General features: G+C 38.8%; 1 protein-coding gene across 1 annotated transcript in view; it reads left to right on the forward strand.

Annotated features, from left to right (window-relative positions):
* Positions 1 to 8821: 8821 nt before the first annotated feature.
* Positions 8822 to 20166, forward strand: part of LAMA2 (laminin subunit alpha 2) — a 347214-nt gene continuing 335869 nt past the window's right edge. The window contains exon 1 of the mRNA XM_054061626.1: positions 8822 to 9107. Within this exon, the coding sequence (XP_053917601.1) occupies positions 8837 to 9107 (271 nt within the window). The 5' untranslated portion in view covers positions 8822 to 8836. The remainder of the gene's footprint in view (positions 9108 to 20166) is intronic.

Genomic DNA, 20166 nt, shown 5'->3' on the forward strand with positions numbered 1-20166 from the left:
TGATGTAGTGTACCTATCAATAAAGATTGGGTAACTGGGTGTTTATTTAAATAAAATTTGCTTGTTTAACTTGGCCATTTGAAATTTTATCTTAAAAATATTATAATCTTGTAAAATAAATAATTTACTGATCACATCAAATCACGATTTCTCTTTGAAGGTGGGTATACACATCAGAAATATCCCTTAATTTTACACTTTAAGATTGCTAAAAGGAAAGTATGTTACCAGTACAGAAGTTGATTATGTGACAGTTTTTTTCTGTAAATGTACACAAAGGCACTTGCTAAATAGTACACAATATGATATTCTCTTTAAAAGAGCATTACATTAAAAATTATTTCTTTTGTGCGTTTCCAGTCTCTAGATTTTCACATTTTTTATTCCAGAAATAGGAACTAAAACTCAAGTGAGTCAAAAAACATCTGCTCTGTGGCTACTTCTAAAATCCCAGTTTTAAGGCTGTGGATGACATCTGGAGGCTTCCTTATTAAATGGAAAATTATGCTACAGCTTAAATGAAGCAGTTCACTTTTGGCCATGCACAAAAATATGTAATTTGACAAAAATGTGACCTTCACTACTCTTTTACAATATTCTCCAGGTTTTCCCAATGAACAAGTCTTCAAAAGACCTATCTGGAGGAATACCATGGCATAGGGCTCTAGAAGGCAGGGGAGTCCAAGAGATGTGGGCAATCTTCACAAACTTCTTACTCCAGGCTCAAGAATGGTGCATCCTTAGGATTAAGAAATTGAGCAAAGGAGGCTGGAGGCCAGCATGAATGAGCACAGAGCTTTCAGAAAAATTCAACTGGAAGAAAGAATTTTATCGAGGGTGGAAAAAGAGACTGGCCACTTGGGAGAAATACAGGAACTCTGTCAGAGTATGTAGGGATAAAACAAGGAAGGCTAAGGCCCACTTGGAATTAAATCTGGCAAAGGATGTCAAGAAATAGAAAGGCTTCTTCAAGTTCATCGCCAGCAAAAGGAAGATGAAGGAAAACGTGGGTCCACTGCTGAATGAGGTGGATGCCCTTGTGATGGAGGATGTGGTGAGGGAAGAGTTTCTGAATGCCTTCTTTGCTTCAGTATTTACTGCTAAGGCTGGCCCTTGGGAATCCCAGACCCGGAAGAAAAAGAGAAAATCTGGAAAAAGAAAGACTGTCCCTTGGTTGAGGAGGATCTGGAAAGAGATTATCTAAGCAAACTGGACACTCACAAATTCATAGGCCCTGACGGGAGGCACCTACGAGTGCTGAGGGAGCTGGCAGATGTTATTGCTAAACCTATCTCCATCATCTTTGAAAGATCATGGAGAACAGGAGATGTGCCTAAGGACTGGAGAAAAGCTAATATCACTCCAGTCTTCAAAAAGGGAAGGAAGGAGAACGCAGAAAACTACAGGTCAGTCAACCTGCCCTCCATCCCCAGAAAGATGATGGAACTGTTCATCCTGGATACCATCTCCACGCACTGGAGGTAAAGAAGGCTACTGGGAGTAGTCAGCCTGGGTTCTTGTGCAACTATTTCTAGGCGAACCTGCTTTAGCAGGGGTGGTGGACTAGATAATCTTCAGAGACCCTTCCTTTCCCCCCTTCATTCCTTTCCTTCCTTTCCCTCCTTTCATTCCTTTCCTTCCTTCCTTGATAATTTGCCTTCTAGTGAGTTACAAGCTTTTCTATTCTAAATAAAAATTGTCATCAGCTTCAATCACATTATAACACAGAGTTGTCACAGCCTTGATCCAGAAAAACCCCAAAGATTTTCCCATGGTGTATCAGGCAACAGTACAGCCAGCTGGTAAGATGTAACCATGTGTGTGACTTGAACCATCTAACCGATCTCACTGATTCTAAAACTTCATACTCATTTCAGTTGGCTCCGTGAATACCTGGGTGATGACTTTCACTCTTCTGATCCTCTCTCCCATCCCACTGGGAGGAAGGTGAGGGGAGTGAGCGAGTGGTTGGATGGTGCTTAGTCTGTACAGCTATCCTCCTCAGGTCCACAGTTCTTCCTAGTTAATGAATTCTGGTTTTGTAACTTCTGGCAACATTCATAACACATTTCTCTTTCATAAATGATGTCACTGAGTGTCTCAGAGAAGAAATACCAACTTTATTTACAAATGTATTGAGAATGAAGAAAGTATAATACAACTTATATAGAGGAGCTAAAAATTTAGATTTTCCAGGTAAAGAAGTATGGCCTTCAAATCTACAGAAGATTATCAAGAACTCCTGCACCTTAACTGACAATGACCTACTATCTCCAATGTACTTACATCTCTTTTATTATCTTTGTGAAGCAACATTTTCTGCACATTTTGATTTTTTCTTTAATTTTGCTAGTCTTACTATTTATGGAAAACAATTTCAAAAGTGAACCAAAGACTTCATGAAACACTTTCTGAAGGCAGAATCTTTCCATAATAAAAGAGTGAAATTTAACGTCTGTATTTTGGGGATATAAATTGGTAATAATCTAGTGAACCGATATTTGCTCTCAGATTACTGCATTGACTTGCTTTTGCCAGTCTTTTGGTCTGATGTCCTTGTGAAGATGAATATCACCTAAGCTACCCTATAATGCTAAAAATCTTGGAGCTGAAATGTGTAGAAGGAAACAGATGGGACAGTATCTGGAAATTTTATTTGTCAGATATCTTCCATCTGTTTCTCTCCCTGTCTGCATGTTTTGCAGTAATATCCATTTTTAGGAAGGCAGATCAATATAATTCTATGGAATTGGCTTAATTTTGTGTTTTATTATTATAATTTAATTTTTATTTTTTACAATTCATTAACGGCTGGCAGGGAAACATAAAACCCACACTGATGATTCAGCCACACAATCCTCATCTCCATTCCATGACAGGCAAAGTTATACTTCAGGGCAAAATTAGTAGATGTTAACTCCTCTTATAAATCAGTTCTAACAACAGTTCTAGGAATTTTGGCATTTTCTCACATGCAACAGACCTCCTAAATAAATGAATGATAGACACTATTTTTAATTGCATTCTGAAATGGAAGGGATTATGTGTCATTTTAGAGAAAGTTCTACTTTTTTTGTAATGAGTAACTACTAAAATCGGTAAGTCTTTTTTTGGCAGCTATCTGATTCTCTGAAAACAGAGCTAAAAAATGCTTTGCAACAGGTATATTATTTACAGTAAGTATACAAATGCTTTGGTTGTAAAAAATTTGCTTTCTGCTTCATGTTCTTCGCTAAATATAAGCCAACATAATGTAGCTGCCATTGCTCTCCAAGTTGTTTCTTTCTTACAGGACAAAAATTAAAACAAAACTTAAAATAGCAGCATAATCAGAAAGGACAAAATCTTAAAAGGAAGTTATTAGAAGTCAAGATAAGAAATAAGTGGTGCTTACAAATGGCACATGGAACCCAGTATAAGGCAAAGCCATTACTCCTATCTGATCCTTATACCTACGTACCAGCAGTGAGGTATTATTAAATGAACACTTATCTTCATAAGAGTTAATAAAAATAATGGCAGTAAGTGGGTTGGGTGCACGGGATTCATAGTCTAATTACAGGGGCGGTGAGCAAGGCAAAACGGAGTTTTTGAAACAATATGAGCTCCATCCTGAAATGAAGTCCGAATAAATTCTTAAACATGGGTGATCATGATTCTCTATGATATCCTAGGTGGGATGGAACAGTACAACTGTACAAATTTTCTTATCTTCACTGGAAATTTTTTATCTGATCCTAGGTCTTATGTATGCAAGGCACTACCTGCTTATTTCACAGCTGCATCACTCTGGTGATTAAAAAATGCCTTGTGACTCAATGACTTCCATCCAGGAGTTCCAGGTTATATTCTTTATTGTTAATTCTCTTAAGAAACTGTCACTGTTAGTTCTTACATGCATGACCCTGGACCCTGTACTATTTAGCATCTTCAAATTTTCTATACTTCAGTCACTGAGAGTAAAAATTATATAAATTCATAATCTACATGTGTATACATAAATATATAAATGTACATCACATACATTGTTCTTCCTCCATCTTATTTTATTAGCAAAACTCATTAAAAAAACCTCTCGCTCTTATGCAAAAGTCATGAAAATATTAAGTGATATTGGTTCCTAGATGAGACCTTACTTGATTCTACCCATATCCTTCTTTCGGCCCAGCAGTTCTCACCTCAGTAAACACTGTCTTTATTGCCTGTTTGGTCAGTGCTGTGACTAAAAAACTTTGTATCTGTCTCTGTTTTGTCCAGCTTGTCATGGCCCTGAGAGCACCCACAGGCTCGACAGCTTCTTCTCCCCAGTCCTATGGGTTTGTCTGCCTGTGCTCAAGGCCACCTCCGACTTGGCACAGCCATGTAACTTTGCATCAGGCAGTGGTGAGATCCTTGATGTGTGAGGAAGAGCTTGGAGAAACCTTCTTGGTACCTTCCTGCGTTTAAGGAGTGAAAGCTGCATTTAGGCTCAAGACCTTGCCCTCAGTCTCTGCTTGCACTTCACATGTCTCTGCCTTGCTTTGCACCTTGCTGATCCTGACTCTGATTTTCAGACTTGACTTTCTGGCTTGACCTCAGATCTGTCTCGTGACTATGAATCTGTCTGGAGAGCTGGACACTTAGCTTGGTCTGCATTTCCCACATTTGGGTACCCTGGGATCAGGCCCTGTCAGTGAGGTCACCGCCCTGATTACCTTGATTTTGTCTTCATCTTCCAACTCACTCCTTTTGGAGTAGCTCCCTCTTGCTGTTCCTTGACACAGCTTGGCGTTTTATAGTACGAAATTATTTCCTGTGGTTCAGATGCAAAAAATGTTGTTGATGTAATGTCAGCAGATTATCCTGGCACCTCTTGCCTCTCTCTCCCCCAAAACTATTAAAGTTTACAGCTGTGATGTACAGCTACAGAGATGCCAGCGGTGGCTCTGACTGGTGATTAGGAACTTGGATATGACAACGATGCAGCTGAACGGAAAGTACGCTGAGCTCTTACAACACTCTCTCACATTTAGGATCATACAGGCTCAATAGTAGGAAAAGCCAATTCAAATGAGAAAGGTCAGGTAAATAACATATATTGGGTTTCATACTGGTGTAATATTGATATTAGGAGAAGTAGAGACCCCTACAACCAATCTGCTGTTGATATTAATAATTCATGAGTCATGGAGATACATTACAGGTATCTTAAAAGAGGAAAACACATCAGAACACTGAAAAAATACTAGCTTTTGTTTTCTAGATGAACAGCAAACTGAGAAGCTGCAAAGGCAAGAAAAACTGGTATACAGAATAAAGCAGCACTGATGAAAGAGAATCTGACTTTGGGTATGAATTAAAAGGTTGTTAAGACAGTTCTGAACATAAAATCAAAACTATAACCTACTTCAGCCCAGTTTAGTGGTGAATCCATATCTGAACCTACTACCTAACATCTGAGGACACTGCCTTTACATAAAGTAGCAGAGAATCCTGCCTTCATGTGTCAGTTTCAGTTTCTACAGTCTGCTTCTGGAATATTACCTCAAACTCATCTGTAGTGCCTGCAGCTCTCAGAGCCCTGAAAAGAATTTCTCCAGCTGGGGGAGTATGCAACTCATGCTGGTATGGCTTTTAGATCGCAGCTGCCAATATGCTTGGTCTAATTCAACCAATAAATGTGTTCTTTAGTATCAGAACAGTGTAGATGTAGTCAAATCCCTACCTATAAAATTGGCATGAAATTTCCCAAGTTACAGGCATACACTTGGGATGAAGTCATTTTACTTTCATTATTGTACTTAACAATTCACTAGCTTATTCCTCTTGCATATATACAAAATTACTTGCAGGCAAATTTTTTGTATAGAATCATGGAATCACCAGGTTGGAAAAGACCTCTTGGATCATCGAGTCCAACCGTTCCTATCTGCCACTAAACCATGTCCCTGAGCACCTCATCTACCCATTTTTTAAATACCTCCAGGGATGGTGACTCCACCACCTCCCTGGGCAGCCTCTGCCAGAGCCCAGTGACCCTTTCCATGAAATTTTTTTTCCTGATATCCAGTTTGAACCTCCCCTGGTGCAGCTTGAGGCCATTCCCCATTGTCCTATCACCCGTCACTTGGGAGAAGAGGTCAGCACTCTCCTCTCTACAACTTTGTAGAGAGCAATAAGGTCTCCCCTCAGCCTCCTCTTCCCAAGGCTAAGCAACCTCAGTTCCCTCAGCCGCTCCTTAAGACTTGTTCTCCAGCCCCTCCCCCAGCTTTGTTGCTCTTCTCTGGACACGCTCCAGAGCTTCAACATCCTTCTTGTAGTGAGAGGCCCAGAACTGAACACAGGATTCAAGACGCATGAAGGGAATCGCAGAAAGAGAAGCATCTAGAAGAAATCAGCAGCCACACTGCTTGTATGGAAACACTGGATAATCTAAACAACGAATCGAAACACTGTATAGTCTAAATAATGACAGTGAAAAAACTGTGGATAGTGTCATAAACACCATTTCCCTCTCTGTCCCTCACAGCTCATTGACTATGTATACCTCCACATCAATGCAGACGGCTGACAACATGAAAAACATCAAGATGAACCCTGAAGTTGAGTTTCCTAGTAAGAAGCGCAGAAGGCCAATACATCATCTCTTGGCAAGAGGACTGCACTATTTCCCATTGACTTATGAGTGTCAATTGGCTGAGCTGTACAAAAGCATTATTGTTGCCACTCTGTACTGGCAGAGCAGTTTCTAGAAGTCTGTGGAAGCAACGGGTGTCTGGTAGCAGGAATCCCAACAGTAGAGCCCAGGCCATTCAGGGTGAAACCTCAAAAGTGAGTAGTCACTGTGAAGAAAAAGAACGAGCCTACTCAGGGCAGGATGACAGTGAGAGAAACAAGCAGGCTGTGTTGCTCAATGTAACAGTCTATTATACACAAAATGCCACGTTCCCTGAATTTGGGTTTGGATTAACAGACAAATTTACTAACAGAAAAGGCTGTGGTTTGAGAGCTAAAATAGACAATGGGTCAAACTTAGGCTCGCACATAGTTATCCCTAGCCTTGCTCAGTGTTGAATTCAGCAAGTAAAGATGCGTTTGTATGCGTACATACTGAAGTACTTATGTCGGGAAATACATATAATTGCTTAAACTCTATGTGAATTACAAAGAACATTCAGTTTGAAGCGCTGTGTTATGAAATCTGTGAAGATACAGAGTGATCATGCAAGCCTGAAGCGGGCTGCCAGCACAATTCCCATTTTTGTGCTTTTATGCAGATAACATGGGAAGTCCAGTGCAGCTCTTTTTTATTGACAATCTATTACATACTTTTCCAGTCTGCTTATGTGCAGGTTGGAAGCCTTGGTAATCACTTCCTTCCATTATCAAAATCCGATGTTATTGACTTTTAAAAGTATTTATATAAATCAATTTATACCCATTGCCCCTTGTCCTCTCACTATAAGCCTTTGTAAACAATCCCTCTCCAGATTTCTTGCAGCCTCTTCAGGTATTGCAAGGTCGCTATAAGGCCTCCTCGGAGCCTTCTCTTCTCCAGATTGAACAAGCCCAACTCTCAGCTTGTCCTCGTATAGGAGGTGCTCCAGCCCTCTGATCACCTTTGTAGCCCTCTTCTGGACCCATTCCAACAGCTCCCTATCCTTATGTCCAGGATTCCACAACTGGACACAAGACTCCAGATGAGGTCTCACAAGAGAGGAATAGGAGGCAGGACCATCTCCCTCACCCTGCTGGCCACACTTCTTTTGATGCAGCCCAGGACACAGTTGGCCTTCGGGCTGTGAGCACACATTGCCAGTTTAATGCAACATTGATTTTCCCTTTATGCAGTAATACGATTTTTTTTTTGTCTTATTTTGCTAGCTTTAACATATTATCCCCACACACAGCAGTGAAAAATGTGTTCGGCTTATTAGCAATTCTAGTTTTCCGAAATGAATGCCTACTCAGTAAATTGTGTTTTTTAGTTTTTTTCCATTTTTTGGGCGCGTGTTTTTTGTTTGGCTTTATTTTATTTTATTTTATTTTATTTGTTCATTTGTTTCAGTGTTTTCCAGTTTTGTTTTTGTTTGTTTGGGTTTTGGTTTTGTTTGTTTTTTTGGTTTTTCTTTTTTTTTTTGTTGGTTGGTTTCTTGGGGGGCTTTGTTTTTTTGTTTGTTTAGGTTTTGTTTGTTTGTTTTTGTTTTTTGGTTGGTTGGTTTTTGTTTATGTTTTTGTTGGGTTTTTTGGTTTGGTTGGTTGGTTTTTGTTCGTATTTTTGTTTTGGTTTGGTTTTTTTGTTTGGTTGGGTTTTTTTGGGGGGTGTTGTTTTTCTTGTTCGGGTTTGTTTGTTTTTTTGTTTGTTTTGTTTGTTTGGGTCAGGTTTGTTTTTTGTTTGTTTGGGTTTGTATTTTTGTTTGGTTTTTTGGTTTTATTTTTTGTTTGTTTTGTTTGGGTTTTTTGTTTGTTTTTGTTTTTGGTTTTGGTTTTTTTTGTTTGTTTTTTTGTTTTTTGTTTGCTTGCTTTTTTCCCTTTTTTGTTTTTGTTTGTTTGATTTTGGTCTGTTTGGGGTATTTTTTTTTTTTTTTTTTGTTTTGCTATTGTTTTGCTATTTTTTTGTTTTGGTTTTTTTTTGTTTGTTGTTTTTTGGTTTGGTTGGGTTCTTTGTTGGTTTTTTGGGTTTTTTTTTTGTTTGTTTTATTTTGTTTTGGTTTTTTTTTCCCCACCGTACAGGTACTTTTCTTTCTCTCACACAACTCGACAAACGTCTCCCTTTCAAACTGCTCGAACCCTCCCGGCTGGGCTCGGCGCTGCTCCCCATCCCCACGCCGCCTCCCCGCGGCGGTGCGAAGCGCCCATGTTCCCCGTTCCCCCGACCGCGCACGGGACCCCCGGGCTGCAGCGGCCCTCGGCGCGCGGGGCGGGGCGGGGCGGGGGTGTGTCCTGCTCCCCGCCCGGGGCAGCGGGGTCCGCTCTCCTCTGCCGGGCGGCAGCGGCTCCACTCGTCGCTTGGCCGGCCCGGGGCGGGAGGCTCGCTGTTCCCATGGCACGGGACAGCCTGCCGCTGCTCCTGCTCCTGGCGGCGCTCGGCAGCCGAGCTCAGCAGCAGCCGCCGCCGCAGCAAAGAGGTACAGGGGGACCCGGCGCCTCGCTCGCCCCGCACGGGGACGAGAGGGCTCGTAGTGGCCGGGGAGTCGCGGGGGGGACGGGGACAAGTAATTCCCAGCCTGCACAGGGGATGAGGAGGGAGGGCTTTTCCCCCCTTCGCCGTTAACTCGCACAGAGGCTTCTGATAAGAGACAAAGTCTTCGTGACCGAACACGGAGGGGCAAAATCATCCTTATTTTATAGCTTAGGGGAGACCCGTCCTGGTCCTTGAAGCGTCACGTAGGCTCATGTGTCAGCAGCCCTCTCCTCGAGTTGTGCCCGTCTGGTGGCATCTCTGCCCTTGGAGGCTCGGTGGGCTGCGCCGGGCGCGCTCGGCGTTTACCTGAGGTGACAGCTGGGTGCGCTAATAAAGCCGCTCTCGGTGTTGAAACCTCGCCACGACTGGGATGGGAGCATCAGGAATTGTATCCTGCACCAGTAGTCGATGTTTTACGCACACAGTCACCTTCTGTTACACTGCATTCACGTGTGTTGACACTTAAGATTTTCTTTGTTTGCTTTTCCGGTTGGTGTTATGTGGGAAAAAAGATCCAAAGGGGTGATGTATAGATATGGGAGACATAAACTTTGTTAAATTTATCAGCTCTTTTAGGAAATCCTTAAAGCCATGCTTTAGCTCACAGTATTCTGTCTGGTGCCTGCATTTGCTGCTCTTTACATTTTTAGCCTTGCTAAAAAAATACAGTAAGGAGATACCATGGGTGTGTTAAATAAAACTAATTAAAGCTGCTGGAATAACAGCTAGCTTCTGTTTGACCTTGATGTCTCACTATAGGCTGAACACTTTGAATTAGGAATGTTTAGGGTTTACTTTGGAAAACACGATGCACTGTTATTTCATGTGGAAAGTGCCTTAAGCAGCAAACACCTTAATACTAATTTTACTGAGTGAGGATAAACGATAGTTGAACAAGTATCTGTGTAGATAAAAACATTTAGACTGTGTTTAGATGATGTCTTATTAGTAAACACTTAAGACCAAGATTTTAATAGTAGAGTAGAAGGATATGATCACTATTTTCCTTTTAAATGAGGAGTGAGTGTCTTGGGTGTTTATCTGCTCCATCCTTGGTATTTTATTAACTGAGTTCTGGTAATTCAGTGAGGAGCAATAGGACTTCTAATTAAATGTTAATAATGTGATGATAGGACCTTCTAAACCTCACAGTTGAATTCAAATATTGGCCTGCCAATTTTTTAAGCCATTTACTATATTCTAAATTTCTTTCCACGACCTGTTACAGCTGCTAGGAGGTGCTAGCACTATGTTGATATCACTGTGTTGCGCAGGCAAGGAGGTAATGAACTTCTCTCTAAGGCAAAAAGTTTGGAAAGTCTGCTTTCAACAACGTCGTGGGTGATTTTTTAACATGGACAAGAATGTTACTGGACCCGTAGTTAAAAGCTTTAGACATATGACTTTTGCTTTTCAACTTATTTGGTAATAACCGTAACGCTGGATGGCAAGTATTGCTTTCTAATTGTTAGCACCAGTCAGATGTCTGGGGAGAAGATTATGTAACGGAGTTGCAATGCTTTGAAAAACAGTATTTGAGACATCACAATGAATTCCCATGTTGTTTTTTAGAACAGAACAGTTCAAGAACATTTTGCACCTCAAAGATGAGAACACTCTGTAGTTCTGGGATTTTGTTTTGGTTGGGTTTTTTTTTTTTATTATTGCTTTTAAGTGGGTAGAAGATTTATTGTGGTCAGAAACCTGGAGTCAATTTTAAGGTTTTTTTTTTTTTTTTCCCCCAGCTAGACATGTTAGTTGTTCTTCTGTTTAAACACTTAAGTGGTCACGTAGGATGTCTAATAAAATGGAAGAATCAGAACCTGAAAGGTGTGTGCATTCTGTAACAGCGTTTCTGGAAGATATGTATAACTTGCGATTAAGACAAGCTTACTGCAGTGCTATATGATGTTCCTTTTGAATCTTGAACCTTGGTTCATCCTCTTTTCTTTGGAATGTGAGAGAAACTAGTAGTCATTTAGAAAGAATAAAAAACTAGCTTTTGATCTCCAAGAGTTCATCCTTCTATTAAAAGGTCTAAGTATCTATCATGGGAGAGAGCTGAAGCTACGTATCTGTGAAAGGTGTGAATGGTAGGCATAGGGCTGAGGAACGTACGCTGCGCAGTAACTGGATCTGTGGTGTCAGCTGCTGACATAGCGGAGATAGCTCACAGAGTACAGTTGATTCTTGGTGTCTCACAAATCGGAAGTGTAAGTTGACTCCAAGAGCTGATGTATATAGCACACTTGCAAAGTTAAAGTGAAATTTCTCACTTAAAAGGGAAATGAGGGGTGAATGTCAACCTAGTGTTAGCAGAACATGACTGGTGCCAGTATTTTAGGCAATGGATGGTGGCAGCTTGGTCAGTATTTTTAAGTCTATCTATAGGTGTAGTTTTTTTAAATGAGTTTTCAGAGTTTAGTTGAAAACTGTTCTCTCTGTGTTATCTCATGGAAATGAGGAGTTACAAGATTCCTTCCCACATACGTGTACTCTGTGCTCTGAGAAGAGAGATATTGGGACATAATTTTAATATTCCACCTATTAAGATTGTGTGGACTTAGATTCCATGTTTCTGGAGAAAAAAAAAAAACTTTTGCTTTGTTAATGTAATCTGGTAAAGCAGAAGTCAAGTCTCCTATTTCTTTATAGGGACCTCTTTGGTCAAAAATGACCAACCAGCTGTAATCTTGATGTGTAGAACATTTCCATTATGGTTGATGGCATGTAACCATTTTGAGCATTCTTTATTTGGAGAATGGTGCTTCTAAATGATTTAGTTAGTATTGGGAAGGATAATGTTGGTAAACTTGCATTCTGCTTTTCTGAGAGAAGCAGCCTTAGGTGATTGCTCTGTTTATCACCTTGTTCTCACCTAAATATTGAAGGTGTTGCCCAGTATTAGCCAAATTGAAAGCAATGTAGAAGTCTTTAAGATAATCACTGAAAATCAATGGCTCTTTGGGAGAGGAACCCCGAAGTACTTTCTCTTCTGTGAGAGGTAAGGTAGAAGTTAACCACTATGTGATCCATTCGGTCTGGTTAGTTAACATATGTGGGGCTCTGGCTTCAAGAATGTGAGGGAAAATATGCCTTTTGTGGAGGGTGTGGGGACTTACAATGTGTAAAATTCTGTGTATGTTTAAAAAAGGAGTTCTTTAATCCAGTGTCAAGGTTTTATGACAAGTAACAGGCCTTTTTCATTGAAGGTGTACTGTGGTAAAATGCATTCTATATATAACCTTTTTACATTCATTCTGTATGCTACTAAACGTTTTTGCAGATAAACTTTTGGTCATCTTGAAATTAGGATTCATGTGTTTTGTTTTTTTTTTAATGATTGTATTTATACAAGACAAATATTGAGAAAGTGAAACCAGGGGGTATTAATATGTATTTCAGGTTTAGAATGTGAGAGAGGAAAATATACTAATTAAGGGCCAATCTAAGGCATTAGAAATAGGTAGAATTGCCCAGACTGACTGGAGACATGGATTTGTGTGTTTTTTCTGTACATGTTTTAACTTGAAATAACCACAGTCGAACTGAATAAGGTACGTCTTGTACAAGAATGCATGAATTTCTCCAAGCAACAAATAAAAACATAAGATGCACTTTATGTTTAAGCCTTTTATTATTAATTTTTCCTCCTAGAAGTTTTTTTGCAGGAGCCTTTCTTACTAGGCTTGAAATACTGAGGTTAGAACAGTGATTCTTTAACCTGTTCCAAAAATCCGCTTTAAAATAATACAGCAAACAATCATTGTTAATTAATTCAGGCTGGAGGAAGGAATCCACCCACACATGTTCTAGTTCTTTATCCAGCTACTTGGACTGACAGTTTTTGGAGATTATAGTATTTTGGAATAGGAGGCAATATGCCTGGTGCAGGGTTGCTTTTTTTTCTTTTTTTCCCCCTTGAAGTCCAGATTCTTTATATTTGTAGAATATTGTCAGAAATGGTGATAGGGCATAAATACATGCAAATGCGATCCAATTTGCGTACTTGTTTATCTTCTTTTTTTTCCCAACTTTTTTCTTAGATACTAAGCCCTTAATTATCCTGCCCTTCTATTCTTCTCTTATGAGACCTCATCTGGAGTCTTGTGTCCAGTTCTGGAATCCTCAGCATAAGAAAGATATGGAACTGTTGGAATGGGTCCAGAGGAGGGCTACAAAGATGATCGGGGGGCTGGAGTGCTTCCTACACGAGGACAGGCTGAGAGAGTTGGGCTTGTTAAGCCTGCAGAAGAGAAGGCTCCGAGGAGACCTTGTAGTGACCTTGCAGTACCTGAAGGAGCTGCAGGAAAGCTGGAGAGGGACTGTTTACAAAAGCTTGTAGTGATAGGACTGGGGCAATGAGTATAAACTGATTTAGACTAGGCATTAGGAAGAATTTCTTCACTAAGAGAGTGGTTGAGACACTGGCACAGGTTGCCCAGGGAAGCTGTGGCTGCCCCATCCCTGGAGGTGTTCAAGGCCAGGTTGGATGGGGCCTTGGGCAGCCTGATCTAGTGGGATGTCCCTACCCATGGCAGGAGATTGGAACTAGATGATCTTTAAGGTCCCTTCCAATTCTAACTGTTCTATGTTTCTATGAATTACTGGATATTTTTCTGATGAATAAAAAAGTTCTGTCTAGAACATCTGTCACACACTAACAACTCAGGCCACACTTAACAGTAATACAGTTCAAGTCATGCTTGCAGATGTAAAATACAGACAAATATGATATATTTGCTAAACTTTATATTGACTGCATCCATGTATTTGAAACAAGAAAGTGAATTTCTTGATGTTTGCCAATAAAATTAGTTCATGAGCTGGTTCCTGCTGATGACTGCATATTAGTTATTCTCTCTTATCAGCTACTGTAGTTGATAGCTGATTCCTTGTTCCTGGTTTTCTGCAGTTTTGATGTTCTCCTCAATAAAAAAATGTAGATGATAGAGGTAGTGAAGAAAATGGCAGTGATTTAGTCTACCTCTGTACCATGGATAAGGTAGAGATTAGAGCTTTTTGATGTTTCTAATGATTTATTTTGATTAGAAAAATGATAATATTTTCAGGAAAAGTAACTTGAATTTGTATGATTTTTGTTCTGAAAAATAACAAAGATCTCCCAAGATTCTTGCGAAACTCAGAACTAATAGCTGTTACTACCCTCAGTGTTTTCAGCAGTTCAGTCTCCAGTAGTTACACCTTAGCATCACAAAGATTTTTCTAGGACTCTGCTCCCTGCCAGATTCCTCTAGCAGACATGATCATTGAATCGGAGCTTGTAGTAACATTAGACTGTAAAGCAGCTGTAGCAGTATTATGCCAGAGAACTCTTGTGAAACCTCAGGAAGAATAATGTACATTCCTGCACAATGGATTATCCAAATACCATTACAAGGCCTTGTTCTCTCCCAACTGACGTATGTCTACTACTGTCATAATTAATGGATTTAATATTTAATAAAAAGGAAATTACCAAAAAGTGAATGAAAGAGGTTTTGAAGAATCCTATTTTCAAAGCTGTATATTTTTTTTAACAACGAAGTACTGTATCTTGTAATTCTTCACCTACTGCAGTGAGTGGGGACAATCTTTGAGGGCAGTTAGAAAGAGTCAGGCAAATCCTTCATCAGAATAGTTTGGAAAATGCCACTAAACATACTGTGTATTTCCTGGGAAAATGGAGCAAAGCTGAGAGTTGTCAATCAGGAGCTTAGAGGTGCAGGAAAAATGGGAAGCGTTTTTCTGCACACTTCCAGTGAGAGCGAGACTTAATTTAGGATTTAATTTGGTTTTCTGCTTATACAGCAGCTCTGCAGATGAATCATGAGAGTTCTAGGCTCAGGTTACCTTTAGGTTTTAATGGAAGATATGGAACGTGGCAATACATTCCTTTGTTTATGCTAGCTGCTCAACAGCCTGTAATCCTGTGCCACATAAGTATCTGGATAATCTCCGTTAAAGGAAAACGCACTATACATTAACTTTCCTGGAGTGTAGCTTGCACTGAGAATACAGAACTACTACGATATATTTGTTGCCGAATAACTTTTAGACTGGGAGAAGGAGTAAATAAATAGCATTATTTGTGTGTATTACTATGTTTCTAAATATCTATGATAAAGCACTATGTTATACTGGTTTGTGCATTTCCTAAATCTATCTGGAATGGTAGGGAATATGAGTAGTCTGGATTCCTCTGGAATTCCTCTGCTGTATGAAACAGGAAGAAATCCACACCTTTTAAAGAATGCAAAGTAACATAAATAAAACATACAGGGCTTTTCAATTTCATATCTGAAGCCACCGAGAACAGAACATCTGTGTTTGTGCAAATCCTGGAACTGGTGATCTGAGTGTGATGCAGTTGCATATCTGACTTAGTTGTGTGAATTATGCATGGATATTTTTGTAGTGGCAGCGTAGAGATGATCGCAGAGCATCAAAAATACATTTCATGTGTTTAACCTTGGGCTGTTATTGACAATACTGAGTTTGTTAGTATTGCCTGAAAAAAAAATTTCTTGGTACCGTGCTTGTGTATAATATTTTAGTCACCTTTTACTACAATTGTGGAAAATCCTCAGCTATGAATTTAAGAATTTCCATACACAGTACATGGCATAAACTGAAGTATGTTTCTCATTGGCTTTTGCATGTGCTGTAATTGGAGAATATTTTCTATTAATCATTACTTTTTAAAGAACACTGAGCTCTCATACAAAAAGCTTTTCTTTACCACTGTAAAAACCTCCATAGATATAATTGGAAAATTTATTTGTAATATGCACACTGAATTCTTCCTTTAAGCGCAGTGTCTTTTTGCAGCTGGTCAAAGCCTTCTGAATTAGTTCCATTGTGTTAAGGTTGTGTGTTGTGCAGGTTTAGTTTCTGTGTAAGCGTGCTTCTCCCTCCCAGTCACTTTTGGTATGCTCATATAGCAAATGTGGCAAATATTTTCTAGATTCAGAGTAGGTGGGAAACTTTTACATGCATACCCTACAGTCATTGATTATGCATGGAGCTTCATTTTCGTCCCCCAGCTGCAGCTTTGACATGGAGAATAAGGTAGTCATTCGCCAGCCAAATTAATAGTTACATGCTTGTATGAACTTCATAGCTTGTTAACTAGAGGGAAAAACGCACTGAGCCTGCTTGCCATATTGGTAGGGGTTATTTAAAAGTGACTTTGAAGCTCATTGTTTAATTGATGAAAGAACTTTTGTGACATAGAAGAGTGATGGGGAAACCACCAACAGTGACAATAAAAACAACAGTCATCATCATCAGGAGCTTGAGTCAGTTTTCAGAGAAATTAGACTCTGTCCCAGAAGAATAAAGTGGAATTTGGGTTGTTATACTGAGTCATTTGTCTATTCACTGAAGATACAGCTTATCCTTTGGTTGAAATCCTTGCTCTCCTCAATTTGCTTCTGGCTGTCCTTCTTAGATGATAATATCTAAAGGGGTCAATGGATGCAGCTGTATTCTACTGTATTGGTGCCTCATAATACTGACATAACTGTAGCTGTACAGTACTTTGCTTTTACTTATAATACCTGTTTGTCCCAAAACTGTGATTCAGAGGTGGTGATAGGTTCTTATGCAACTACTTGTTTTGCTGGTCTGCTTTTTGTCTTCACCTTTTGAATTTCGTCTTGAACAATCCCCATAATATAACTCAAAATACAAAAAATTGGTCTTATTTCCAATAACTGTTGCATGCAGTATTATCTTTGTGCAAAAGGAGCTGCGTAGCGTGTGCCTAAGATTACTTGACAGATTCTTAGGGTCAAATATGCTGTATGAAAATAAATATTTCTAATTAATTGAAAATCCATTGATTAATTAATCCTTTAATTAATCTAAATACCTTTGTAATATACCATTTAGTTTCAAAGTGAGTTAATATTATTAAGACAATGTAGAATGAGATGAAATTACTCTACTTGATCTGTTTCATAAACTTGAGTAATTATTAACTTTAATCTTAAAAAGCCATTATATTCTGCACTTCAGACTTTTAAATCACTCCTGGAGTTAGTTTAAAAGTGTAGCATCTGTCTACAGTATAACAGTTCCTGTACTATTTTTTTCTAGAAGTGAAACAGAACTTAGGTATTCTCTTGTTAAACCAAATCCACAGAGAGTCCAAGGAAATAATTTTCTGTTGTTTACTGCTTGGTTTTCCTTTATGGCTGTTAGTTGAAAAACCTGAGTAAAATTCCGACTATTTTGTGGTGTGTACTTACTTTAGTGTGAAAGTTAGGTTTGTTTGAAATCATGGTAAAATTCTTACTGACTTGCTTGTGGCAAGAATTTTGTTCCCAGTCCTTAAAAAGGGAGCATACAATGCAGAACATAATGTTTAGTTTTGTCTTAATGTTCTGCTAGACATATGTGTGTGTAACTGGTTAATTTGTACAATGACTGGAAGAACAAGAGGAGCCAGAGGGTCCCGGAGCTGACAGATTGAGTAGTTAAACTGAAGCATTAGCTATAGTTGAAAAATAGGGAGCGAGTTGCTACAGAAAGCTATGAAGAAGCATTTACTGTTGTTTCCTGTTTAAGTCAGGCTTTGTTTCTATCTTTGTATCAGCTCCCTTGACTTTATAGCAGCACCTAAACAGCAAACAAAATCAATTAGCTTTTAAGTTAAACTAATTGTGGCAATTACATGCAAGGGAAGTTTTTTAAAATGACGTATACAGACCTATAGTAATCTCTTCTGTTAGGATTAAACTTTTCTCTGTCCAAGCTGAGATGTTTTCACTATATCAGCTGGGCTGAAGAAACAGCTGCTCTGAATTTGTGAGGATCAAAATATTGATTGGCATGTCAACAGATGGTACATCTAAAATCCCACTCTTCTGTTTCATGAACATGAATCACTCCTACGCGTGCACTTGTGAGTGTATGTATGTACTGTGAAAAACTTTACCAGTGTTAATTTCAACTAGGTATATAATTCTTTATGAACAAATATTTTTTGTAGTTTTTACCAGTGTAAAGAGGCTTCAGCAAGAGATTCACCCTTTATTGGTTAAAGTGTCTTAAGAAGTCAGGTCAAGGTTTTAGAGGCTTATTCTAAATAATTTAGAATAACTTCTATTAGCAAAGCTTATTGTTTCTGGTATCTTATTTTAGATTTTAAGGTGGTTTTAATGTGTAAGAGTGTATTTATACTTATTGGACCTAAAGAGATTTTAAGATATGTTGCTTCTCAGCCGTAGTTTCCAGTAGGAAATGTTATTAGCGTGAAAGAAAATATTTGTTTTAAATAATTTACTTTTTTTTTAAATTAGCAAAGACACACAAGCTGTTTTGTTACTGAATATTTTTGCAGCTCTATTCTAAAACAAACCTTGAAATCTTAACCACTTTTAACTCTAGTTATTTTTAGTGGATGTCATGCCTTAATAAAGTCTTCTTCCATATTAATAACTGAGTTTTTTGTCTCCAGTGTGCTGTACTATACAATGGAGGACTTTGGTTTCATCATGATGTGTGTTGCTCTACCTAAGATCCAACATGTATAATGTTTAGAATTACTGCATGTGACTAAACTCATTAAAATTCCAGCGAAATTGATTACCTAAGACTTTCATGTTTCAGGGACAGTTCTGAATCAATCCGTGTTTTTAATATTAGACTATAGATACAAGTGTGAGATACAGACCATGTAGTTTAACACAGACAAAGTGGCTGCTAGATGTGGCTTAGCTGTGGCAATATAGGCTGATTTGCTGTAAGGAGAGACAAATAACGACATTATAGCTATCCCGATGTACGTTGCTTTTTAAATAGCATTTTTAAGAACATCTAGACTGGAGACAGGTCATATATCCCACCCTTGTAAGAAGCCTTTTGTGTTCCAATATTATTATAATTATTCCATCCCCAATCTCTATGGCATGTCTCTGCATAACTTCCATTTAATTACTTGTATCTGTCTAGAATAGATGTGTACTTGAAAGGTGATCAAAGTTGTTCTTTCTACATTCATAAATGAAATGTGTTGATAAGTGCATTTTGCTTTTGATATAGTGGATATATAATGGAATACTGGATTAGTTTTATAATTCTGTTAATATTATTAAGTGTAGTAGGTTCATTACTTCTGCCCACAGAAAAACTTATCCTTGGATCTGACAGTTTATTTGGTATCGGACCTGAAAGGAAAAGATGAGGTGCACACAACTCGAATAGTTTTTGGTTCAGTCTTCAGCCTGATAAAAAAAGGCCCAAGGGGCTTATTTCAGTAGGCTCAGAAATAGAAGTAGTGTTTCTCTTGGAAATATATTGTTGTCTGAGAAGAACATCTGTTTGTGTGCCAGCCTCTGTCTCCCTCAGAAAAAGTAACAGCTTTTATGGGACTTTTTCAAAGGAAGAAGCGCTTTTCTCCAGAATTTGAAAAATAGCAACATTTCTGCAGACAGGGGCTTTCTAGTACTGGATGGTCTGTTGTTGCGTTCAGTTAATTTAAATATGTGATGAAGAATTATTTGTTTTCTTTAAAATCTGTAATTTATCTGCTAGAATCATACTGACCCAAACAGAAAGAAGCTGAGGTCACGTTTCCTTCCCAGATATGACTGTTCCAGGAAACTCCTCTGGCTGATGCTTTTTAAGCAATGCATGCCATCGTGTATGGATATCTGTATTTCAGATGTATCCCATTACTGCAGTCTTTGTGAGGTGGATGATTAGCCCCTCACATGTATCAGTTGACTAGAAGAACAACAGAATATCAAGAATGTGTTTTTAAAATGTGGTAATGGTATTAATGCAGTACTCAGCGTGGAGAGGATGATGCAGCTATCTGTAGAAAGTGCTGTGTAAATAGAGATATTGTCCTTTACTTAAGACTGCTGCATTTTCAATGTTCTTATTCTACAAATGCTAATGTCCTCAGTATGAGATTTTTGAAAAATATCCAGTTATTGTTATTAATGGAATGCTTTGTGTTTGCAGAGTCAGACCCTGGAAGGACAAGTAAT

This window comes from Cuculus canorus, chromosome 3 (assembly GCF_017976375.1).
Source record: "Cuculus canorus isolate bCucCan1 chromosome 3, bCucCan1.pri, whole genome shotgun sequence".
Classification (NCBI taxonomy): Eukaryota; Metazoa; Chordata; class Aves; order Cuculiformes; family Cuculidae; genus Cuculus; species Cuculus canorus.